The sequence below is a fragment of the Schistocerca americana genome, chromosome 8 (assembly GCF_021461395.2).
Source record: "Schistocerca americana isolate TAMUIC-IGC-003095 chromosome 8, iqSchAmer2.1, whole genome shotgun sequence".
NCBI lineage: Eukaryota > Metazoa > Arthropoda > Insecta > Orthoptera > Acrididae > Schistocerca > Schistocerca americana.
In genome coordinates, this window is record NC_060126.1 from 255,823,462 (window position 1) to 255,850,381 (window position 26,920).

Sequence of the window (26,920 nt, forward strand, 5' to 3'; positions counted from 1 at the left end):
ATGGACCAAGCGACTACCAATAGTATCTCCTAAGTGACGGTTCACCGAAAGTTGGTGCGTGTGAGCCTCTCTGCAGCAAGCACCTGGTTCTTGGCACCATGCTGACTGCTGTTCACCAGCGACGAAGGCTGGAATTTGCACGTGAATACCGCAACTGGACGTCCATTGTCTGGTGACAGGTGGCCTTTCGGATTAATCAAGTTTTATGCTCCATCGGACAGATGGCGGTCTCTCTGCAACAATCGTGGGAAGGGTCGAGGCCGGTAGGGGGGAGCCTTATGGTCTGGGGAATGTTTTCGTGGAATTTTCAGGGTGATCTCGTCATTCTGGAAGGCACAATCGATCATCACAAGAATGGATCTATCCTTCGGGACCATGTCTACCCTTATATGCAGTTTGTTCTTCCTCGCCACGATGGCATCTACCAACAAGACAACGCAACGTGTCACACAGCTCGCAGTGTATGTGCGTGGTTCGAAGAGCACCACGATGAGTTTACCGTACTCCCCTGGCCCTCTAACTCCCCGGATTTAAACCAAATCGAGAGTCTGTGGGACCACCTCCATTGGGCTGCTCCCACCACGGATCCTTAACCGACAAACCTATCACAACTGCCCGCAGCACTAGAATCGGCATGCCTCCACATCTCTGTCGGTGCGTTCCAGAGCCTCATTTACTCTCTTCCCACACTTCTCGCGCTATGGGAGTGCCATGTGGGCAGGACTTTCCGTCGGGTAGACCGTTCACCGGGTGCAAGTCTTTCGAGTTGACGCCACTTCGGCTACTTGAGTGTCGCTGGGGATGAAATGATGATGATAAGGACAATACAACACCCAGCCACTGAGCGGAGAAAATCTCTGACCCAGCCGGGAATCGAACCCGGGCCATTAGGCATGACATTCCGTCGCGCTGACCACTCAGCTACCAGGGGCGGGCCGCGCGGGATTAGCCGTGCGGTCTACGGCGCTGCAGTCATAGTCCGTGCGGCTGATCCCGGCGGAGGTTCGAGACCTCCCTCGGGCATGGGTGTGTGTGTTTGTCCTTAGGATAATTTGGGTTACGTAGTGTGTAAGCTTAGGGACTGATAATCTTAGCAGTTAAGTCTCTTAAAATTTCACGCAAAAAAATGGTTCAAATGGCTCTGAGCACTATGAGACTTAACATCTGAGGTCATCAGTCCCCTAGAACTTAGAACTACTTAAACCTAACTAACCCAAGGACATCACATACATCCATGCCCGAGGCAGGATTCGAGCCTGCGACCGTAAATGAACATTTGAACCAGGGACGGACACTTCTCGCGCTGCAAACGGTGGTTATTCCGCCTTGAGACAGGTGGCCACATTAGCCTGGCTAGACGGTATACATTCAGTGGCATCTTTGATCATTTCTCGTAGCATTTATATTTCCTGTTACCAATCTGCCACCGTAACACGTATGTGAAACCCTATCTGCGATCTGTGTGAATTTTGGTTGTGTGCTTTTCGCGATGTAACTGTTTATGTGCTGTACTTCTAAAGCGGAAATGGTAAAACAGCCTGGCATTATTCGAATTAGGTGTGAAAACAGCCTCTCAGCGATTATTGTGTCAGAAGCCAATGATAGCCATTTTCACGTAAGGATTGGTTGATCACTGTCTGACAAACAGGTTCATCCTACGGTCCTGGGACAGATATTCGATAAGAAGGCAAAACCATGGTAAGGAATCAAAAACCAATCATGCAATGTCACCATCGTAGCTTAACTGGCGCAGCCATGTTTCAACTTACGCAGAGTTGAGATACTTCTGGGCTATCGGCGAGAAGGGGTCCCTGTTGGTAAATATCTCCGGCAGCGCGGAGCGCATCGTGTAGAACATGTCCAGCTTGTGCTTAGTCTTCTCCAGCGAGAACTTGCAGCCGCGCAGGAACGTCAGGATCCACTGGTCGTCTGTGAAACACCATCATAGTGCGAAACAACATAGTTTCTAGTTATGCAGTGGACTGAAATAAAAATTTTGATGCAATGGAATCAACAAAGAACATTTAAAAATCTATGAAATTAAAAATGTTCAAATGTGTGTTAATTCCTGAGGGACCAAACTGCTGAGGTCATCGGTCCCTAGACTTACTCACTACTTAAACTAAGCTAAGTACAAACACACACACACACACACACACACACACACACACACAACACACGCATCCATGCCCGAGGGAGGACTCGAACCTCCTCCGGGAGGGGCCGCGCAATCCGTAGTATGGTATGAAAGTAAAAGTAAATAAAAAATAGTAAAACACATCCAGAGATGTGATGTTTTCTTGTTACGTCATCCGACAAGGGGCATAAACAATAATTATTCTAAGCGCCATTCTGTGGATACAGCATGAGGAACGTACTCAGCATGAAACTGCTGAGGTATATCTACTTTATCTCATTCACTAAAAACACACTCTTGTTTAAAACACTGTCTGCTAGCGAGTGACGTGACGCACTGGACTCACGTAGGGGTAGACGTCTTTTCGAATACCGTGTAGAGACCCGCTTGTTTGACTGTTGCTGATCGCTATGCTTATGCTGCACCTTAACAAAAAATTCGGGTTGGACAACTGAGATCGATCGGGATGTTTTCCACGAGAGTCTTGAGAGATGAGAAATCAAGCATTTTATTAGATTAAATAGTTAGAGAAAATTCTGGATTAAATGTCTTTTATAGGCCTCGGTTATTACACTTTTATTGAAGTAAGTGGTTACACTGACAGAGATAGCCGGCCGGTGTGGCCGTGCGGTTCTAGACGCTTCAGTCTGGAACCGCGTGACCGCTACGGTCGCAGGTTCGAATCCTGCCTCGGGCATAGATGTGTGTGATGTCCTTAGGTTAGTTAGGTTTCAGTAGTTCTGAGTTCTAGGGGACTGATGACCACAGATGTTAAGTCCCATAGTGCTCAGAGCCATTTGAACCATTTGAACTGACAGAGATAGCAATATATCTTCAGACTAACTCCAGTATGCACTAATGAGTCAAAATATTATGACCATCCCCTTAACAGTGTATTGATCCATCTGTTCAACGCACTACTGTAGCGATCCTGCTTGGATGCGGCATGGACTCTAGTACTTGGTAGGTAGACCTCACCAAATGTCTACGAAAAGATAACGCAATTCCTGTAATTACGGACTGGTTGTAGGTGGGTCTGGCACTGGTAGCTGATAACGTCCCAGGCGAGTTCCAAATGGTTCAAAAAATGGTTCAAATCGCTCTAAGCATTATGAGGCTTAACATCTGAGGTCATCAGTCCCCTAGACTTAGAACTACTTAAACCTAACTAACCTGAGGACATCACACACATCAATGCCCGAGGCAGAATTCGAACCTGCGACCGTAGCAGCAGCGCGGTTCCGGACCGAAGCGCCTAGAACCGCTCGGCCACAGTGGCCAGCCAAATGGTTCAGGCCAGCCGAATTTGGTACCAAAGATATGAAAGTGAGTTCAGTATTAAGCTTCTCAAAGTACTGTTGCACGATTCTGGCCCTGTGCTGCAGACAGTTTCTGTGCAACGAGATGCCAACGCCATAGAGAAAGACATCAAGCGTGAAGGGACCGCATGTGGCCCGCAGTAGTGTTCACATAGTCAGCAGCTCATTAGATGACAACCGAGCTAGTAAGCCTTTCAGCTGTTATAATGACCTGAGCTGGCTGGATCAACCAAGAGACAGATCGCTCCCCACGAACTCAGGTACGTATATGATTCTCTCGCACAACGGGTTGAAAGATATGAATAGAATAGCCCTCGTAAATTGGTTCTGGGTGTTCGTTCTTACAAAAGAATTAAAGGCTCAATAATTAAAAAGGGGATCTAATCTGTTTACTGAATTAAAAGCCTTGGTTCAACTTAACCCCATTTTCTTACAATCATTTCAAATATTTAATAAAGAAAGCAATAATTAGAGGAAGATGTACAAATGTGGAACAGGGGTATAATTTGAAATCCTATGGTTTCTCACCTTGTATGTGCTGTACTCTGGTGAGCTGCTTGAAAAGTACGTTCAGCAACTGTAGACTTCTTTGGGATGAATTCGTATTGCAATTGGCAGCCATTGTTAGTGAGTGATGCCAGTTTAATGAATAGGAATAATTGTTGCAAGTTGGTGCTTTTCAGTTTAATTCTTATCGTAAGATATAAAATATTAGCATATCTTTTTAAAAGATGTGTAATAGATTAAGTTGTAAATGTCGTGTTTGTTGCCTATTTAAATTTAATTTTCGGTTATATTTGCATTTCTCAATTTCAAGATGGCTGTGTCACTAATATGAAACAATAGTATTCCACATTTGTACCCTAGTATTCCACATTTCTACTGCACTGTCACAAACTGTGATATTTATAAGTATTGCTTCAGAAATGACTTCTGATTCTGGATGGGCGTTATAGCCACTCCAGAAATATGGATGTTATAAACCTCGCACACGAAGACCATGTCAGCATCCTGTGTCTTCCTCCTCATGCCTCCCACAAGATGGACCCACTGGATAGAGTTTTCATGAGTCCTCTGAAAGCCCATTACTCTGAGCAGGTACGCGTACTGATGAGGGAAACTGCAGGTCCAGTAACAAACATGAACATCGCCGAACTGTTTGGGAAGGCCTACCTCAAATACCAGACAAGGGAGGTAGCTAGGGTGACAGGAATATGCCCGTTAAATCCTCACATTTTCACGGATGCAGATTTCATTGTTGCCAATGAAGGAATGATTGGTGATTCATCCAGTGATCCAGTCAATGAACCATCTGCAGGAGCTGTGGCTTCTAAAAGTGGAAAGGCTAATGTGGCAGTCAAGGAACGAACGTCGTCTGCCACACTGGAAATTACATCTTGGCAGAACTCACCCGTTCCACAAATAGAGAAGAGGCCAGGCACCAGGGGAAGAAAAGCAGATCCTTCAGCAGTCCTAACCTCGTGTCCATGCCAGAGATGTCTTGAAGTATCAACGACAGCAACAAATAAACTGGAGACAAAGAAGCACAGGGCACCAAAACCAAGAATCATCTGATTCTGAGGTTGATGTATGTAGTGTGAGAGACGATTTGTCCACCCTCAGCGTTCCAGGCAACAGCTTACCCACTAATGAAGATGCCGATTATTTCTTTTGCTCAGGTATATATTCGCAGGACAAGGCAGGCGAAGAATGGGTAACGTGTCTAATCTGCGAAATGTGGGCGCACACTGAATGTGCATGCCACGACAGAGGACGTCTGCAAGTGAAATTACTTAGTCAGGAATTTAATAACTGAAAATGATATATTCCGTGTGTTTTGCTACTCTTTCATCATGTTTTACAGTGTTTTCTTTGATAGTGAATCATAAGATTTCTCATTATTTGTTTTAACTTGTTGTAGTGGTCTTCAGTCCAGAGATTGGTTTGATGCAGCTCTCCATGCTACTCTATCCTGTGCAAGCTTCTTCATCTCCCAGTACCTACTGCAACCTATATCCTTCTGAATCTGCTTGGTGTATTCATCTCTTGGTCTCCCTCTGCGATTTTTACCCTCCACGCTGCCCTCCAATACTAAATTGGTGATCCCTTGATGCCTCAGAACATGTCCTACCAACCGATCCCTCCTTCTAGTCAAGTTGTGCCACAAACTTCTCTTCTCCCCAATTCTATCCAATACCGCCTCATTAGTTATATGATCTACCCATCTAATCTTCAGCGTTCTTCTGTAGCACCACATTTCGAAAGCTTCTATTCTCTTGTCTAAAATATTTATCGTCCACGTTTTACTTCCATACATGGCTACACTCCATACAAATACTTTCAGAAACGACTTCCTGACACTTAAATCTATACTCGATGTTAACAAATTTCTCTTCTTCAGTGTTTTAACTTAACAAAGTTGAAACAAATGGACTATTCCATATTTGTACCCCATAATCTGAGTAGCCAAGAATGTCAAACTTTGTGTTAATCCTAATTTAGGAATGTTCCCAACGTAGTATGTATTCGAAAATATAGGAAGAATTAAAATATATCCCAAAGTATGTGCTATAGACATTTTGTTTGCTTTGAGTGAAAAACTGAGAAATTTTTTGAACGAAAAACAGAGAGGTATTCCATGTTTGTACCATTCCCTGTACACATTATTGTGGGCATCAAGTAGCAAAGTGACAGGAACTACCAATTATGAGCATCTGAACATAATAAAATCAGAGGTACATTGGTTTGGCAATGTCCGCAAGGACATATGGTACGTGACTGACCATCATCTTAATAAAGCATTCTCAAAAATATGTAGCAGTTGGTCTGCGTGCAGTAATTGGCCCGATCGTACCGCTGTCCATAAACGAGCGTGTACTTCTACTCCTTTCCTCTCAGCTCCTAAAAAACCCCCGCAATAGAATACTCCACCAATCAGAAGACTCCGCTAAAGACTGGCATGAGATTTTTTTTCCTACAGACAGGGATCCAATGCGACATCTAGCAAGCGTTTGACACCAATGAAACGGGTGTAGCGATGCGTATTCTCATACAGCGATATATAAACAGGCAGAATACGGCGCTGCGGTCGGCAACGCCTATACGGTATAAGACTGCAAGTGTCTGACGCAGTTGAGGTAGGTTACTGCTGCTACAATGGCAGGGTTTCTAGGTTTAACTGAGTTTGATCGTGATGTTATATTCGCTGCACGAGCGATGGGACACAGCATCTCCGTGGTAGAAATGAAGGGGGTATTTTCCTGTACGACCAATTCACGAGTGTACCGTGAATATTAGGAATCTAGTAAAACATCAAATCTCCGATATCACTGCGGCCGCAAAAAAGATCCTATAAGAACGGGTCCAACGACGGCTGGAGAGAATCGTTCAAAGTGACAGATGTGCCACCCTTCTGCGAAATGCAGCAAATCTCAATGTTGGGCTATCAACGAGTGTCACAGTGCGAACCATCCAACGCAACATCATTGATATGGGCTATCGGAGCTGAAGGCCCACTAATGTGCCTTTGATGACTATGACTCAAAGCCTTACGCCTCGCCTGGGTCCGTCAACACCGACAATGGACTGTTGATGACTGGGAACATGTTGCATGGTCGGACGAGTCTCATTTCAGATTGTATCGATCTGATGGATATGTGCGGATACGCAGATAATCTCATGAATCCATGGACCCTGCATGTCAGCAGGCCACTATTCGAGATTTTGGAGGCTCTGTTATGGTGCGGGGCGTGTGCAGTTGGAGATATGGGACCCCGGTGCGTCTAGATACGATTCTGACAGGCGACACGTACGTAAGCATGTCATCTGATCATCTGTGTCCATTCATGTCCCAGATTTCTACAGAGTGGCTTCAAGAACTCTCTTCTGAGTTTAAACACTTCTGCTGGCCACCAAACTCCTCAGACATAAACATTACTGATCATATCTGGGTGCCTTGCAACCTGATGTTCAGGAGAGATCTCCACCCCTTCGCACTCTTACGGATTTATGGACAGCCCAGCAGGATTCGTTGTGTCATTGTCGTCCAGCACTACTTCAGACATTAATCGTGTCCATGCCACGTCGTGTTCTGCGTGTTCGCGTGGGCCCTACACGATATTATTCAGGTGTACCAGTTCCTTTGGCTCCTCAGTGTAAGTTATCCAGTGGACTGTCTCCAGGCAGTTTACACCGTGTCATCACGGCAGCCATAGATTTCCGTCTATTCAACTTTACAGAGTGCGCAAGCCCCCAACTTCCACATTGTGTGATGAAACTGGAACGTTCAACAGCTTGACACCTTATCATGGATTCACAGTCCTTCAACCACTTTTCATATATACTCACAGTAATGTGCAAGAGCCGATTGGCGTCGCTGTTTCTGAAATACTTGTTCCCTGGTGCAGCCATAACTCCCCTTCATTTGTGAAGCCAGTTATATTAGTGGATTTCCCTATTTGCAGACATGTCGTCGCTAGAATGATCCTCCATTCGTCTCTGTTTCGCTTACATAATTTTCTTGACCCATATCGTGCCCCCAATGCTTCAAACAGGCATTCAGTCTGGCGGTGGACAGTGGTCATAATGATTTCACGTATCAGTGCGTGTTCGTCGACTTCTCAGAGCAAGCGCTGCTATTTTCACCTCTGTTACTAATGGATACTATACAGAGACAGACGGCGGAACTACTTAAAATATGTCTTAAGTCAAACTATGCCTGACTTATCTCTCTCTCAGGAGTTAGGGCTGTTTGCAAGTTTGTTCCGAACAGAAAGACCGAAAATTCTCACTGATCGGAAGTTAAAGACTTCAGCTTCTATCTGCTACAGGATATTAACTACTGTTTCCTTACATTAGAGTTTGTTTCGTGAAGACTTTATGCTTGGCATTTGTCCATAGTCTGAGAACAATCTCCAATCACAAGTCAGTTTTAGGTCCTCTTCCGTTCAGCCCTCTCTCGCTGGCGACGTTCGCTTCAGCTTATTGAACTGTCAATCTAATGTTTGCAAGCGAATCATTTCATGTACAGGGTGATTCGGATGGAACTCTAATAGTGGTGAACACTGTTCTTGAGTGGCGTGTGGCCCTCCTCTCTACCATTCGTCTTATTTATGTGGTCGGATTACCATGAATTAGTGACGTCGGTATCGAATGTGGTACGGTATGGCCATCCTCGTGGTAGTCATATAAGAGAATTTACGTACTGAGTGTAGAGCCAAATTCGGCTTAGTTGGAGTTGGATGTATTAAACTGCACTTTGTTTCTGCAATCTTATCACTTCCTCTTCGCTGAGGATTTGGTTTGTGTGGCACTTATCGTGTCAATGAAGCAGTGTGACTCCTTTACAGTCTGAGAAGAAGAGGAAAATTTATTATGACCGAACAATTTTTTTCTGGTCTCTCATCCAATTATATTCAGTGATTGCACTAAATCGCTTTTCGATAAGCCAGGCTGCTTTCTTTGGAGAGGACATGCCATATTTAAATCCTCATTCTTCCCTGTTCCGCGTTTGTTCTCTGTATATAGGGTTCTCGTCCTTGACGGGACTTAAATCTTCCCTTTCATTCGAACACCTGGTGTTAGTAAGCACTGCAGGTGCTTCCGGAAAGCTTCGACAAGCACAGTTGCAGGCAACTGATGTTCAGCGAAACCCTATTGGTGACGTTTGAGAGCTTGTATATTCTTTCCAACATCAGCCCAAGATATTGGGCCCTGGGTGTCGCTAGTGTATCGATGTTCGAGCTGATGGCCCAAGGAAAGAGCACTTGCTCATCGCTGTGGTTACGAACCTCAGTGGTTTCTAAATTCACGTCAGGACTTCCACATCAGATGAACAGTTGCTGCTAATCCTATGACGAACGCAATAAAAGTAGGCCAAATTTTGTAATCCGAAAGTCGAGACCTCAGAAATAAATTACTGGCAGCTACGTTATAAAGCTTCGGTCACGACTCTCCATGGTGCAGCACACCTCTGTTGGTGTATAGTAGCGACAACCCCAACTTCATGGATGGATGGTGGAAAGTTGTGTTCAGTGACGGAAGCAGATTATTTACAGGCGCTACAGATAAGTCGCTTGAAAGTGCAGTCTCGAGAACAGCACACTTACTGAGAAAGTACATCAGACAGTGATATAAGAGACCATTTCGGAAGAAACGTGATGAAGGCAATCCACTCTATGGATGTGACAGAGGTCGCATGTGGATCACTGCACACATGAAAGTTTCCCACATGCTCCCAATGACCGAGCACCTCCAAGTCTTTTGCAGACGGTAGTGACACTGAACAATGTGGACAGCCTCCAGAACATCACCCAGCCCTCTCTGTACCTTGCCCTATACCGACATGCGCTTGCCCATCATGCAACTATATGTTCACTCACGTCTCGCGTTACACGGCGACGACCCAACATAACAGTAAAAACACGTGGTGTATCAGAATCAGTATACCTGTTCAAATAAATTGCGGAAGTCGACAGTAGTTGAAACTAACGTGAACTCTCACTCAAAATGGCTTTTGCAGGACTACTTTATAAGTTTTTGTATGTCCATCTTTTTGGCAGGAGTTCTTTAGGAAGACGACCTATTTCTATTGTGACAAAATAAAACTCCTACAGCAGTCATTACGAATTTATTTTATTTTGTTGCAACCAGTTTCAACGCTTCAGTGCGCCATTTTCAGGCTGTTGTTGATGCGGTATGGGTTGATATGATGCCTATATATGTCACATCAGTTGCCAGCATAACTGGATACGTATATAATGTTTCAGCACTCTATCCATCAACTGCCAACAATACTTGGTATTTGAATGTTTCTCAAGTCCAACAATGCTTGGTATGTGAATGTTTCTCTAGTCAGTCGGCAGTTGATGGTTGGAGTGCTGACACATTATCTGGGAATCATGCTATGCTGGCAATTGATGTGATATATACAGGGATCATGTCAACCCATACCGCATCAACAACAGCCTGAAGATGGCGCTTTGAAGTGTTGAAACTGGTTGCAAAAAAATAAAATAAAATCATAAGGACGGCTGTAGGTGTTTGACTTTGTCACAGTTCTTTATAAATGGAGGAGGCTGTCTGATAGACCGAAATTGTTGTTCAAGACAGACTCATCATAGGTGTATGACCAGAGTACAACAATATATAACGTACAATTTCTATAGCGTATAAATAAAACTTAGTTAATCTGGAGCTACTGCTACAAGGTCACCCTGTTTCATTTACCAGACCGAACGTGCGTATGTATAGGCCTGCAAAATTTGGAAGGTGTAGCAAAACCCAAGCATAAAGTTGGGTTGTGCAGCTAAAGAAAAATCACCTATACTCAACACTGTGCATTTTGTAGGGGCATAACCAGTACGGCACTATTTCTGAAATCATAAATGAAACAAGGAATCGTCGGTTTAGAAACGGAGGAAAGTGTAGGGGGTTACTCTGCAAACGGAGGTTATGGTCTGGATACAGTAAGCCGATTCAAAGGAATGTCACGGACAGAGGAAAAAACTTGTTATGGAGAGACTACAGAGGAAAACCGTACGAAAGCAATCTTCGGACGGAAGACCACAACAAAAACGCATTGAAACTCTGATGATAATGACATATTTACATGTTCTTTAAATTTTTAGTATTATTGTATTAAATTGTATTGTAGTGTATTGTAGTTTTTGCATTATTCCTAACAGTGCTTTCCACGCAGTGATTATAGTGACAAAAGTCATGGAACAACGATATGCACATATACTGATGGCAATAGTAACGCGTACACAAGGCGTAAAAGGGCAATGCATCGGCGGAGCTGTCATTTTTATTCAGGTGATTCACGCTGTATCCGACATGATTGTAACAGACTTCGAAAGCGAAACGGTAGTTGGAAATAGACGTATAGGACATTCCATTTCGAAAATTGTTAGAGAAATCAATGTTATGGTATAAACACTGTGTCAAGAGTGTGCCAAGAATACCAAATATCATGCATTACTTCTCACCACGGATAATGCAGTGGCCGACGGCATTCACTTAAGGACCGAGAGCAGCGGCGTTCGCGTAGAGTCGTCAGTGCAAACAGACAAGCAATACTGAGTGAAATAACCACAGAAATCAATGTGGAAAGCACAACGAACGTATCTGTTAGTACAGATCGCGAAATCTGGCAGACGACCGACGCGAGTGCCTTTGCTAATAGCACGATATCGCCAGCGGCACGTCTCCTGGGCTCGTGACAGTATCGGTTGGACCCTAGACGACTGTTCAGATGAGTCCGGATTTCAGTTGGTAAGAGCTGATGGTAGGATTCGAGTGTGGCGCAGAGTCCACGAAGCCTTGGACCCAGGTTGTCAACAAGGCACTTTGCAAGCTGGTGGTAGATCCATAATATTGTGAGCTGTGTTTACATGGAATATACTGGGTTCTCTGGCCCAACTGAACCGATCACTGAATGTAAATTGCTATGTTCGTCTATTTGGAAACCATTTTCAGGCAGTTATGGACTTAATATTCCCAAAGAACGATGGAACTTTTAGCGATGACAGTGCGCCATGTCACCGGGCCACAATTGTTCGCAAGTGGTTCGAAGAAGATTCTGGACAATCCGAGCGAGTGATTTGGCCACCCAGATCGCCCGACATGAATTACATCGAACATTTATGGGACATAATCGATAGGTCCTTTAGTGCTCAAAATCCTGCACTGGCCGACAACACTTTCGCAAATATGGACGTCTATAGAGACAACATGGCTCAGTATTTCTGCAGGCGACTTCCGACGGTTTGTTGAGTCCATTCCAAGTCCAGATGCTCCAATACGCTGGGCAATATGATGTCCGACACGATATTAGGAAGTATCGCATGACTTCTGTCACATGAGTATGTTTGCTTTAGGTTATGTAAAGGAAACGTATCTTTGGTTGGAAATTACGCTGTGTTAGTGTAATAGCCGCCACCTGCATACTCAGGCAATTGTATAACTTCGGAAGACGAATGATGATAACGTAAAGGAGATCTCCGTTGCGTGGTATGTTTAAATCAAGATCAGTAAATATAAAAAGAATCTGTGGGTGATACGATTCTCTTGGCTTTGCTATTGGGAAATTTGCTATGTATATCAGCGACGTATCTCTGAAAAATAAAACATAATTGCTAGTAGCGAGTGTTCTTCGACGGCGCATCAACACTCACCATCGCGAGCCTTGAGGTGGGGCTGCTTCTTCAGCCACTCCTTGATGTGCTTGATGTCTTCGTCCCTCCTCTTGGGGTCCTCATTCAGATTCTTCTGCGCTATAGCCTGTAGTTCGGGCGAAATCTGCCGGTAACTCATCTGTAACAACGAGGTAGTCAACAGAAACAATTTTAGGGTAATCAGCGATTCATGTACTTCTCATTGACATTCTTCTAAAATAAAATAGCCTGACAGGAAAAAAGATTCGCAACAACGAACACTAATGAATTTAGACTAATTAAATTTCCGCAATACATTTGTCTAGAAATGAAAGTGATTAACATTGCAAGATCACACCTAAGTGTTAGTGCGAAATAAGCTATTACCAATGTGAAATTCTGTCACATTAATAATTGGTATAGCTACTAGAATGTCGATTGCAAACATGCAGACGTGTATGAATTTTGTTGTATAGGTGCCAGGTGTCAGTTTGTGCGGTGGAGTTCCAGGACTGTGGCACTTGGTCAGTCAATACATGGACGGTTAATGCTGCTTGTGGATGACGCCAGAGTTTTCTTTCGACGGTGTCCCGTATGTGCTCAATTGGAGACAGATCTGCCGATCTAGCAGACCAAGGCAACTTGTCGACAGTCTTTAGAGCATACTGGGTTACAAAAGCGGTATGTGGCCTTAACACGCTGGAAAAACCTGGTGGATAGCTGTTCATGACCGGCAGCACAACAGGTTGAATCACCACACTGACGTACTAATTTGCAGCCGGGTTACATGGCATAACCACGACAGTGCTCCTAGTGTCATACGAAATCACACCCCAGCCCACAACTTCAGGTCTAGTTCCATTGTGTCTAGCACCAGACAAGCTGGTTGCAGGCCCTTCGTCTAAACAACACACGGCCGTCATTGGCACCGAGACAGAAATAGGTGTCATCAGGAAACACAACAGACCTCCACCCTGCCCTCCAATGAGCTCTCGCTTGGCGCCACTAAAGTCGTAAATGGCGTTTTCATTGGGGGTGGGGGTCAGTGGAATGCAGGCTACGGGGCTGTCCTTGAAGTAACCGATTTGTTGTAATTCGTTGTGTCACTGTGGTGCCACTTTCTGCTAAAATGCGTCAGAGCCATATGCCGAACACGATGATGTTCTGTCTCGGTAGTACCGCGCGGCTGTCCTGAACCCGGGACTTTTGGGACCATACGTTCTAGTGACTATAGTGACTACCGCATCCACCTGCTATCTATAGTGATTACATTAATGCCAAGCCTTTTTGCGGTATTGGAGAACGAACATCCAGCTTCTTGTAGCCCTATTACACGACCCCGTTCAAAGACAGTGAGGTTCTTATGATGACGTCTTTGTCGCCTTAAAGGCATTCTTGACTAACTTCAACTCACCACGTTCAGTCTCCAAAGCAACTGACACTCACGATTTTCTCTCTCTTATTGTTATTTCATGCCTCAGCTGAGGCGGGCTGGCAGTTGCCTACATACACCATTCTTCGGCCAAGAGACACAACATATAGACACGGAATACAGACAAAACATAAAAAGTATGGTAAACACATAATGGACACTGCACAAATAAATCAGAAGTCGTTCGACAGAAGGCACTGTACATGAAGGATTGCACTAGTTGATTAGATGAAGACATCCAGATCGAGATGCGAATGTAGTAGAAAACCGATGAAAACACTGTACACAGACAGAGAGACACTGATGCATTGAAACACTGGTGACGATCATTGGCGAAGCACTCACACTGACGAAGGGGGGGGGGGAGGGAGTCTGCCTCCAGGACAAAGGGAGAGGTAGGAGGGCAGGAAGGAGGGGGGGTGGAGCCAGTGGGAGAAAGGAGGGAGAGTGTGGTGTGGAGAGAAGGGAGGGGTCGGAAGCTCAGGGAGTGGGGTGGAAGTGGGAGATGTGGGAGAAAGGAGGGGGAGAAAAGGAAGGTAAGAAGGGAGAGAGGGAGCCCTGGGGGAAAAGAGGGAATGGGGGAATGGGAGGGAAGAGTCAGAGCTGGTAGGAGGGGTAGATGGACGGGACAAGGACCAAGGACATCATCAGAGAGGGGGAGTTGGCGGAAGACACCTTGGGAACGGGTATGGAGGGGGTGGAGAGCAGGTGGGATGCAAGAATACAGCTCCAGCAGCACATTGGGATGGGCGAGGATGGGAGAAACAAGCAGGTGTAGTGGATCGAGCTGGCAGTAGGTGTAAAGGATCCATATCCGTTCGAGGAAAAGGAGATGGTACAGGAAGGGAACAGAGTCATACAGGATCTGCGTGGGGGATGGGAGGCGGATGTAATAGGTGAGTCAGAGTGCGTGGCGTTCGAGGGTTTGGAGGGACATAGTTGGTGAGAGGCCAGAGATCCAGGCTGGATGAGTATAGCAGAGGATGGGGCGGATGAGGGATTTAGAGGTGTGGAGGATGTTTGAGGGGTCCAGACCCCATGTGCGGCCAGAGAGGAATTTGAGGAGGTGGAGTCGGGAATGTGCCTTGGCTTGGATCATCCAGAGATGGGGGTCCAGAAAAGGCGATGGTCAGGGGTGACACCAAGGTACTTGAGGGTGGGGGTGAGGTAAATAGGATGGCCACAGATGGTGACATAAAAATCAAGGAGGCGGAAGGAAGGGGTGGTTTTGCCTACAATGATTGCCTGGGTTTTGGAAGGATTGACCTTAAGCAGCCACTGGTTATACCAAGTGGTGAACCAAACAAGATGGGATTGGAGAAGGTGATGGGAGCGTTGCAGGGTGGGGGCGAGGGCAAGAAAGGCGGTGTCATCGGTGTACTGGAGAAGGTGCAAGGCGGGTGAAGGTGGCGGCATGTCCGCTGTGTAAAGAAGGTAGAGAATAGGGGAGAGTACGGAACCTTGGGGCACACCGGTGGAGGGGTAGAAGGTGTAGGAATCCGTGTTATGGATGGTGACATAGGAAGGACGGTGGGAAAGAAAGGAGGCGACCATATTGACGTAGTTAATAGGAAGGGCGAAGGTTTGGAGCTTGAAGAGGAGACCGGAATGCCATACACAGTTGTAGGCATGTCATGGTTGAGGGAGAGGAAGATGGCGGAGCGATAGGAGTTGAGTTGTTCAGAGAGGAGGTGAGTGAGGTGAAGGAGAAGGTCATCAGCAGAGAAAGACGGCTGAAAGCCACGTTGGGTAGTGGAAGGAGGCGGTGCTGGTGGAGATGCTGGTGGATGTGTCGGGAGAGGATGGATTCCAGGACATTGCTGAAGACTGAGGTATGGCTGATCGGACGGTAGGAAGAGACAGCGTATGGCGGTTTGTCGGGTTTGAGGAACAACAGGATCCAGAAGGTTTTCCACAGGTCGGGGTAGAAGCCGGTGGACAATACCACATTATAAAGTATGGGCAGGGTGGAGAGGAAGGAGGCCGGAACTTCACGGAGGTGACGATAGGTAACACGGTCGTGACCGGGAGCGGTGTTGCGTTTCGTGTGGAGCGTAGATATGATATCTTGAGTAGTAATCGGGGCATTGAGTTAGGTGTGTGTAATGTTGTCCAAGTAGTGGAAGCCAGGAGCGAGTGGAGGGGCAGAGGTGTCAGTTCGATCGCGGACATCAGGGAAGAGGGAATAATTGAACTGGGGATTGTAAGGGAGAGTAAAGACATCGGAGAGGTAAGAAGCAAAATGGTTGGCCTTACTAAGGTTATCAGGAAAGACACTCACGATCGTTACAGCTTGTATTTAAAGCCTTGCGTGCCTGCTCATAGTGTCGATACTAGCGCCACTCTTATGCGACTGGCGCGAGATTTGAATAGACGTCATGTAGAAGTATGGCTAACAACTTTCGTTTTTGATGTACAGCTCCTTCTTGATGTTGGCATTTTTTTGGTTCTGTGTATTTAGCTCGCACATTACTGTATAGACGATGACTGTACACCATGAGTTAACTCATTGAACTATCTGGCTCCTATTTAGAACCACCATGATCCTGTATCTGCTGTCGGAGACAGGACTATGTGTTCTGGGACAGCAACATGTCATTGTTGAAATATTACTTATTAAAAAGAATCAGCATCACGTGTGTTTAATCATTTCTGTACGAGTTACTTTCAGGGGGAACTCGTGGAAGATAGTATTCTCTTTGATTTGTTTAAGGCGTTTAGCTGTATGGTCATAACTCGTGATATAACGGACTTAGGGGAAAAATTTCGCCTACGGCTTCTTACACACGTGGCAACAGGGAGCGAATCAAAATCTGACTCGTGGTGTAGTGAAGTACAGGTTCTCAAGCGTTTTGTTCTTCATTCACTGCTTTTCTGAATATCATGTTTAACACAAAGTTGCTGCTAGACTTGGAAGAATTTCTAAGACACAATTGAGCAAAATATGTTGCGTGGATATGGGGTCGTATAAACTTTCTTTATTTGTACATATTTCCGTAATAAATTAATCATGGGAAACACACAGAAACAGAGCATACCAGTGTAGCACATGAAACTCTTCCTTGCGTGGAATGTTGAGAATGCTATCGGTTACTACAAATACGTGAATCGATCTCCCATCATATTGAATTCCGGATACGCTCACATATTGTGTCAGTTATCGAGTATCATGACAAAAAAACGACTAGTGTACTGAAGAACATTCTATTGACTACAAAACATCAACAAAATGATGTACATTTTTTTATGTTTTTGCCTGTAAGCTGTACCTGCATCAAAAATAATTGCTCTGGTTACATTAAAGCGCGGAAGATGCGAAATCAACTAATTTTTATTACTTATAAAGTGAAATTTGTATTTTGTACGGATATAAAATACACACTGGGTTAACACTGTACAATGCCTGGTTCTAATTATGTGCAAATAAAACAAACAAAATACAAAGAGAAGTCGTCGCCTCCGAGTGTCTCTCACACATCCATTTATGTTTTACTCTCTACAAATGCAACCAGTACTACCGGTAATCCTATCATTTGCTATGATCTGTACCAAAGCTATCGAACAGTAGTTTTGGTAGAGCAGAACTCTAGTTCAAGGTAACGGTTCTCAACTCTGGAAACCAGGTAATAGCACTGTATGATGAAATGTGGTAAAAACTGTTTTGTTATGTGGCTGTCGAAACACAAGGCGTAAGCGTGGGGATTTCTTACTTCTATTATTGCACACGGTTCTGTAGCTCAGGTGATTTCAGAAACGCAGCAAGGTTTTGGCGAAACCATTCGATAGAATGCCCCAGAAACCTAGGAAAATATGGTACATGAAGAAAGCGTTGAACAGCACAGACATTAATTTGTGTTGTTTGCTACACCTGGATATATCCTGTGCACACACGCAGTCACTGATACACTCCCATATCCGGGATCTCAAGTGTTTTCGCGACCTGTCTAACATTCATTATCAAGAGATAAGCAAATGAATCTGTTACCAACTGCACACGAAGGCCATGAAAGTAAAAATAACCTGACTGAATGTGAATGTATGTTTCAAAGGCAGATAACTTTGGTGTATGCTTCAAATTATTACAGGCTTGAACTATCGCAACCAACACAGTGCAGCCATTCTGTTACTATGAACGCTGTGCTGTGTCTGAAACACTCGTCTCGCTTATATTTGTTATGAATGACATGCAGAACGGTTTTAATACACAAAGATCCCCATTTGAAGCTTCTGATGGAGTACCCCTCTGCTTGAGCCTTCTTGTACGTTCTTTGAAGCTGCTACTTAGAATAAATCTTTATCCACGTACTTACCATCAGTTCAACTATAGATCCGGAATCAGCGGAAGTAGAGGACACTAATTAATAATAATATTAAAACTAACAACAGAAGAAAATTACTACATACAAAATGATATAGTGGAAGGGAAAACGCAATAAACGAAAACACAACACTTTGCAACAACACACTCTATGCCGCTCTAAGGGAACTGATACAGGTCACAGAACAGGGAAAAACACACACACACACACACACACACACACAGAGAGAGAGAGAGAGAGAGAGAGAGAGAGAATCACTACTCTGTAACACACAGATACATAAATCAGGAACAGAAGTCGTCAGAACTCCCGCTACAATTTTCATAACCTTCACGCATAATGGGATACATTTCTCGCGACACCGGCGAATAGCAAGATGGCGCAATGTTTTTGTTAACAAATAAGGTACGAAAGCTATGTTCTTCTGTGGTAAAAGATAGCAGGAAGCTGTCCAATAAACGTGACCACATGGTAAACTACGTAACAACCTAGGAAACATCGAAACTGCGTCCAGAACACTACCCCAGTTCCAATTGTACGTATAACGCTGGTATCCACAAGTTCACCTTTTTGTAGTAATTTACTAATAGCCACTTATACTGTTAAAGATTACATGATGTATGTCGAGAAAACCGGCAACAAATAAACGCAGAAAATATGCCGGAAACAGCGGCAACAATCGTAAAACCGTGCGGTGACGTATAATTAATACTGTAGTATCTAGTTATTCAGAGAAAACAATATTTAAAACCAAACAGAGCACATGTAGAAAGTTTTACAATTTCTGCATGTTTTAGAATCAAAGAAAACGCTGATGATGGCGACATTTGTCGCTGAAACTATTTTGGGAATAAACATTTAAGAAAAGTGCTTTAAATCAAGACGTACCCTCAGTCCCATAGTGTTATTTTGGAAAGACTTTAACTGATCCTGCCATCTTTATTTGCTAATCATTGATATACAAGATGTAACAAGAAGGTACTAACATAGGTTCAGGATACGCTCATTACACATGAAAGAAGACAAAATGTTACATGGTTATGGGTGCCGAAAAGCTTTATTTGCATATCAGAACTCATTTTCTATAGCCGGTAATAGTAGATCAGTTATTGTAAGTTTTCACAGTGGGCACATACGGACTACCCCCGATATTGTTGAAGCATGTCATCAACAAAGCTTTTCTTTAATGTTTGGGTTGACATTATTAGTATTATGGTGTCATATTCTCCCATTCAAGCTTAATGTACTGACTCACAATGCTCCATTGGAAAGTACATGATCTGCTAGAAAATGCATGGTTTTCAGTGCGATGAAGTACGCCATTCATGCAGAATGCAATTCCTCTCATTTCAGTGATAGTGCTTGTTGGATTTTAAACAACAGAGTTCATGACAGATGGACAGAAAGAAAACGATTATTTCGTGGCCTCCATGAGCTCTGGGCCTAAACTTACTAGTCACTTATTTGTGGGGCTTTTGAAATCTCTACTGATTAAAGGCCAGAATTTTCTGTTTTTGTTGGTAAGTGCGAAAACTATATATAAGAATAAGAGAAACATGTTTGATTTAAGCCCGCTGAAGTATTGAAGCGACGCTCGATATGTATTGGTTTTGCCGTGTTTTTTAAATTTTGTCTTTTTTGAGGATATCGCGTTTTCAAGCGCTATATAATATATCTGTATTGTTTTGTTATTCTTACTACAACATCCCTCTGTTTCACGTTGCAAATCAACAAATTTGGAATATAAAATTTCGAATTAAGTATTGAAAATTTGAGTTTTGCTATATTCGGCTTATTTTTAAGTAACAGACAGGATGATAACTACATAGAACGAAGTGGTCCATATTTTACTCAACCCTTTAGATACACTCAGTTTCTTACGGTTTACTGCTTCCAGTTTCTAGGGGACTCTAGGGAGACACTGATCACATACGTAAACGAAGCGATTTAAATGAGGCGATCCACCTAACGTACAGGTAATGCTGCTAGGAAAAATACCGTTGTCTCTGCTTACTTACTATAATACACGGCAGCCTACGTTAGTTTTACAACTTTACTTGGAACCCACAGACGTGCTTCGCCACAATTGACACTACTTGTGTCTTCCATCAGCGGTATGTATCATCGACTTGCTGATGATCAGTTTCTCTGTCGAAACATTGCAGTGGTTTTGCAAGACAATCCGAAGCCCCATATGATCGCCCGAACTGCAGACTTGTGTTCAGTATCAAGCTTCGGTACTCTCTGACCGTGAATGATTCTGAGCCAGTGCTGTGTACTAAACTCGCCAGTGAAATTGTTAGTCATCCCCTGAAAATAGAACACTAGTCGCTTTGTAGCGTATAGGTGGTATATAACTGGTACCAGACGGTCATGTGACCCATCATAGATACGGCAATGAAGTGATTTGTATGTGATTGTCGCTTGTGTAGAATTATCATGGTAAGCTGCGTCGACGTATAGACCTAGAAGAGAGCTAGAGTGTATGAATATGTCGGTGACCACATTGTGAATGAAAGTGCCCGATCAGTGGGAGTATCAACGTCTTACAAGGATAGTGTACCAGTCGCAGCCGACATGGATCAGAGACAACCACCTTCGTCAATGTCAATCGATTTCAATCTCGACAGGAACCGCTGCTCTTAGTGAATGGAACTTCATCTCAAACAATTTCCTAATAATGATACACGAAGAAGCTGCACGCGGTGGAAATTTGGTGTCGGGTACGTCACTAAAGACGACGGCTCATAGTGGCACATGAATCTGGACGTCTTCAGTGGCCAAACAACGTTGAAACTCGACAGTAGCTGACTGGAGGTGTATAGCGTGGTCCTTAAAGCCCTTTTCAAATGAAGTTGTCGAATGCACTGACGGTCCAATGAGATGTTCAACGCTTCGCGCGTGGAGCCGTATGAGCCTACACACTCAGACTGCCGTGAAGATGAACGAGGGAGTTTATTTCAACATTGTCGCGTTGCTCTATCGTCTACATCTTCAAGACGAGTGAGCTGTGGACACTCCCATCTGCAGCCGGCCGGGGTGGCCGAGCGGTTTTAGGCGCTTCAGTCCGGAACCGCGCGAGCGCTACGGTCGCAGGTTCGAATCCTGCTTCGGGCATGGATGTGTGTGATGTCCTTAGGTTAATTAGGTTTAAATAGTTCTAAGTTCTAGGGGACTGATGACCTCAGAAGTTAAGTCTCATAGTGCTCAGACCCATTTAAACCATTTGAACTCCCATCTGCCAAGATGACAACAGTGATTTTGATAAACCGGTGCATATACACACCATACCGCACTTCCACTTTCCCGCTAAATCATCCGACATTAAAACCATAGAAAATCCTTAGGATAGCGAGTGAAACTTAGCAATCAGCATCTCCACTCTGCAGGATCTAAATATCCAATAAACCATTGACTCTGTAAGGAATCTAACTCCTACATGTAAAACAGCTTCAGACGTCTGATTACTTTCAAAATGAGTCAATGTAATAAATATTTGACTTTTAGCATGTGAACTGGTGAAAGTTCATCAAAAGTTTGATATTATCTTCAAAGTTTGTTGGAAGTTGCTGAGTGCTCTCATTATCATCGCACTTTGTGACTACAGTTACGGTAATCAGCGTTCCATATTAAGCAAAGGCTAGTTTTTTCTGTATGACGTCAGTAGTGTAGTATTACTGTCGGCAGACACTAAAGACATGACGCCTGAGGCCCATGTGAAACTGCAAAATATGTTTGAAAATGATCTCTGTCAAAGCTTTCATCAAATATCTTTGATCAGACTACTTCACTGGAGCTATCACACAACCGTAAAATATTTCGTCGCAGTTGTTCGGAAATGGATGCAAAACAGTTAATCGCCTGTACAACAGCATATGTCCGTAGCGAAATCATTGGTTGAAAACAAAGAGAAATGGAAAGAATTGTGGCTGAAACCGTGAGTAGGAAGAAGAGAAGCTCAAAGTGATCACCAGAATTTGCTTTGTGACTAAGGATGAACAAAAATTTCAATTTTCCCTCAAGAAAGTGGCCCTAAATATTTGCATACAAAATACTCATTTAAGACATACAATTTCATAATTTCAATCATCCTAATTGATGTTTCTAGAAAGCCTGCTACTGTGTCATTTATGATTTAAATAATTAAACACTGAATTAGTTACGTCTTTTCTCATGCTTAATATGGCACGTTTCGAGAATTTATTCTCATTATCAAGATGAAATATTCACATAGGTATTTTATGTGATGTTTGTATGTGTGTTTTTCTGCTTGTCTTGCCCTGAAGTTGGTTTTTGTGGTCTACTGCAGTCTCAAGTCGTGAAAAAATACATATGTGGTGCAGTATATCATTATTTAAATCATGAATGCTATTTACGCTAAAAACGGCTTCATGGTTAGGGTAAGACTGTTAGCAAAATGCGAAAGCAATTCCAGCTTGCAATATACTCGTAGCACTCGAATCCCACAGTGCACCGTTTTACGTATTATTCCTGAAACAGGTGAACCACCTAAGGGATTTATGTAGGTTAAGTTAGATTATATGGAATACACATAAATACACATTTATTTAACTTATGCACAATTTGAATACAGTTGGCTTTTCACATCTGCATCTGCTTCCATACCGTTTTTTTCGCATGTAAGCTTAACATCATTTACAGTGCAGCCATTTCGGATGGAACTGATTGTTGCAGCTATTCAAACTGCTTATTACAGTTTTTGTTATCAGCGTGCTTTATGTTATGAAGAATTTAGTATTCTTCATACTTTCTAGTGATCACTGTGGTGGTGGTCACACACAACACATACTTCGTCATTTTATAGCTCAAATGCACTAAAACAAGCGAAGTAACCTGTACATAATGGCAAACTTGTTTTGCTGTGTTGGTAAGGCCTTCGCTTTAACTTTGATCGAAGACCTTGACTAAATGTTTTCTTACTACACTAAGAGAGATTTGACCAAAGGACATTGAGAAGCATTAGTCGATGAACACGAACATTACACTGATGATTTCAGACAGTCGTGCGCTTAGCCCTTTATTTATCGTAGGCCACGATGCCAATATGTATGACGTCATGTCTTCTTAACTGTATCTTTCAGTGATATAATTTTGCCTATATTCAGTGGTATATAGGGATAATGTCTGTTAAATGAGTTGTGAATAGAGTTAGTCGTAAAGAAGCACTAAACAGAAACGTCATGCCTTATGCTGTAGTTTTGGTGCATAATGGTGAAAATGTAGTAAGTGATAGTCTTGTTTCCTTTGATCATTTTCCGGGGGTGTCAGCGAGAATAAATTTTGGAAAAGTTTGAAATTATTTGCAAAGTTTGTTGCAAGTCAGTTAGTAATCTCATTCAAATCTGCGAGCCATACGTTACGCTGCCTCAAGAGAGAAACACAGTTTTTAACTGTAGTACTCGCCTTATTGTATTAAACACTTAACATGACACTTCTTCATGAAGAGACTTTTATAGCGCTTTAAAGTTTTCAATTCTTTTAGTAATTACGTGAAACACTGCCTGAGAAACCCGGCATTGCCTGAGTATTTATTTACATCTGTACCCGAGACTTCGTGTGTATGGATTTGATTTTCGACGTATGAAGCTTCTTTGTATATAACATTTGAAGTTGTATGATTGGGGACATGAACAAAGGTCTTCTTTGCTCCACTTTCTTGGTAGGGAGCCATGCAGAATAGGCAGTGTGAAAAGCAACTGACACCAAGATCCATGACCTCAACACGCAGAGCCTTACCCTGTGCATAGTTTATGGTTGTGACGTAACATAACCTTACTGAGAATTGTAGACGTTTAAAGTGAAATGGTAAATTGTCAGCAATCAGTCCTTAAGCCTCTGTGAGTGAAGCGTTCTGAGAGGCGAGATAATGCATGGCACTCTCTATCAGAGTTATGTCTCGCGCCTCCCATTTCAGAAGGAATTTCGAAAAAGCGAGTTAAGCCCCAAAGTTTTCGAGCCACAATGAATGCTCCTCTGCCTTGGATTCTTGACACCGCATAATCTTTAACCTTTAAGCCGTGCTGGTGTATTGAGAACGACTCACTGATAATTTTCGCCCGCATCTCGTGGTCGTGCGGTAGCGTTCTCGCTTCACACGCCCGGGTTCCCGGGTTCGATTCCCGGCGGGGTCAGGGATTTTCTCTGCCTCGTGATGGCTGGGTGTTGTGTGATGTCCTTAGGTTAGTTAGGTTTAAGTAGTTCTAAGTTCTAGGGGACCGATGACCATAGATGTTACGTCCCATAGTGCTCAGAACCATTTGAACTGATGATTTTATTCGTAAGCGAAACGAAATCAAATTGTAATGAATAGGTACCCGTATCACTAAGAAAACCCAATAAATTTGTTTTTCCTAGCAAAGAATGTAACAATCCCCACTGGATTATTGAGAGCGATGGTCATTAGTCTTTTAGCCGTTCTGGTGTACTAAGAACGACTCGACCGTTTTAGGCATTTTTATTCGTAAGCAAAACAAAATCAGAATGTAATGAGCAGGCACCCATATCACAAAGCAAACTTAATAAATTCGTTTTTCGTAAAAGAAAATGTAAAGCTAACGGACGAAGCAAGTTTTTAATACACATGGTGAAATCAGTAAATCGATATATCCTAGCCAAGTATCTGTAGAGATAAGATTACGGCTCTTAATTGTCACTGACGGAAACCACAGAAAATACATCCGTCACTGAGTTAAAAAAGCTAACAGCGCGATCTGTTGGTTTTTTTCTGTACTATGCCGTGATCCATCCATACCGCTAAGCTGAGGAGACGACTTTAGATAAAACATTAATTACGATTTTTTTTCCTTGTTCCGATTGTGATTAAATGAAGCCTGTACGTTGCCCCAAGCTACGCTCAAGCTATCTGTAAAACCCCATGAAAATTGTTCTAAAAGTTTTCCCTACTAGACAACAGACAGACACGACGGTTTTACAGTTGCATTATTAGCATTGTTAATAGTACAGAAGACTGCTGATCAGTTTTTTGTTGGCTCTTGGAGGCACCCTGAAACTGGTATAGCGCACCGTGAACTGTGAACCGTGGATCAAGAACCATGAACCATGAAATGGGTTAGCAGTTTAATTATACAGATGGCACACCTGAAGAATGTGGCATCTCTTCTTAATGGAACTTGGGTAATTACGAAGGCTAGAGGAGGTATGACATGATGTTACAGTGATATCTCCTGGGGTTCGGCTTGGTGTGCTTATGTACGTTATACAGGGTGTAACTGGTATATTTTTACGTCTTGTACCTTAATACGTACACACATCAGTGTGTTGGTGGCTTTTTTTCTCTGCATCGAACAGTCTTTCCACAAACATATTACAAACTTCATGACCTGACGTTTTCTGGACTACTGTAACTACTTAGTGGACTACGACACTCAGTATAGACTACCCGTTTTTGGCCACTCATCCACACTGAAACACCTGACCTGCTACCCAGGAGAAAATAACAATAGTAACTTGCCACATGTACTTGGAAGTACTACCCAACCTAAAAATATATCATTTTTAATAGCTATAACCATTAGTCAGTTTGGTTGGTTGATTTGGGGGTGTGGACCAATAAGCGAGGTCATCGATCCCATCGGATTAGGGAAGGATGTCGGCCGTGCCCTTTCAAAGAAACCATCCTGGCATTTGCCTCAAGCGATTTAGTGAAATCACGGAAAACCTTAAGTCAGGATGGCCGGACGCAGGTTTGAACAATCGTCCTCCAGAAATAGAGTCCACTGTGCTAACAACTGCACCACCTCGCTGGGTATTAGTCTGCAAATGACGTTAGTATCGATGTAATGTTCAGTATACTGCCCTCAGTTAGCAACAGAAATATCTGCAATTATACTCGTTGCACTTTATATTTACTACATGGTTTAACAGTTTGTGATACAGCTGTAGTTGAATTTCCACAAAGTCGGTATTGCCACTAGGATAAATGAATTTATCATGCCCATACATCCAATGACAGAGAGACAACAATAAGGGGAGGATAATTAGCAATGAGCAGTAATTAAGTCAGAAATTAAAAGTTTCACTAACCTTAAATGATCTGGTGCACGGGTTGAACCACTACGGGCGCCTCCTGCGGACGATGTAACAGGCGCTCACACGGCCCTCGCACGTATGGAAACTTTTAATATACCGCTCAGTAGCTGTTATCGGAAATGCCAAAGAGCAGCTATGATGACAGATAAGCAGAGATTAGGTAATAATCCCAAGCTGTATCGGAGGCGACTCGAGGCTCCGATAGCTGCATATCCGCATCTAAAAAGCATAGCGAGGTGTCGAGTGCAAACAACAGAAGCCCATACGTAAAACGGAATCATAGACTGTCATTAAAATTGTATTTTCTCACCGTGTTAAGCCTCACGGGTGTGTTATTAAATTCTAAAGCACTCAGATAGTGTGGAACATCTGCAACGATAACCTGGTTATACGCCGAGCATGTTCCTCACGTTTCCAACTGAGTTAATATTCGAGAATCTGAATTTAATAGGCAAGTATTTTTTGTAAATACACTACTGGCCATTAAA

The 26,920-nt window shown here is 43.4% G+C and overlaps 1 protein-coding gene across 1 annotated transcript in view; it reads right to left on the reverse strand.

The window, feature by feature from the left end:
• The window catches only part of LOC124545091 (alpha-tocopherol transfer protein-like), a 50,638-nt gene extending 24,146 nt beyond the window's left edge, over positions 1-26,492 (reverse strand). Inside the window, exons 1-3 of the mRNA XM_047123903.1 lie at positions 26,427-26,492; positions 12,633-12,771; positions 1,770-1,929 (exon numbers count right to left, since the gene is read on the reverse strand). Of these exons, the coding sequence (XP_046979859.1) occupies positions 1,770-1,929; positions 12,633-12,771 (299 nt within the window). The 5' untranslated portion in view covers positions 26,427-26,492. The remainder of the gene's footprint in view (positions 1-1,769; positions 1,930-12,632; positions 12,772-26,426) is intronic.
• Between the last annotated feature and the right edge of the window lie 428 nt (positions 26,493-26,920).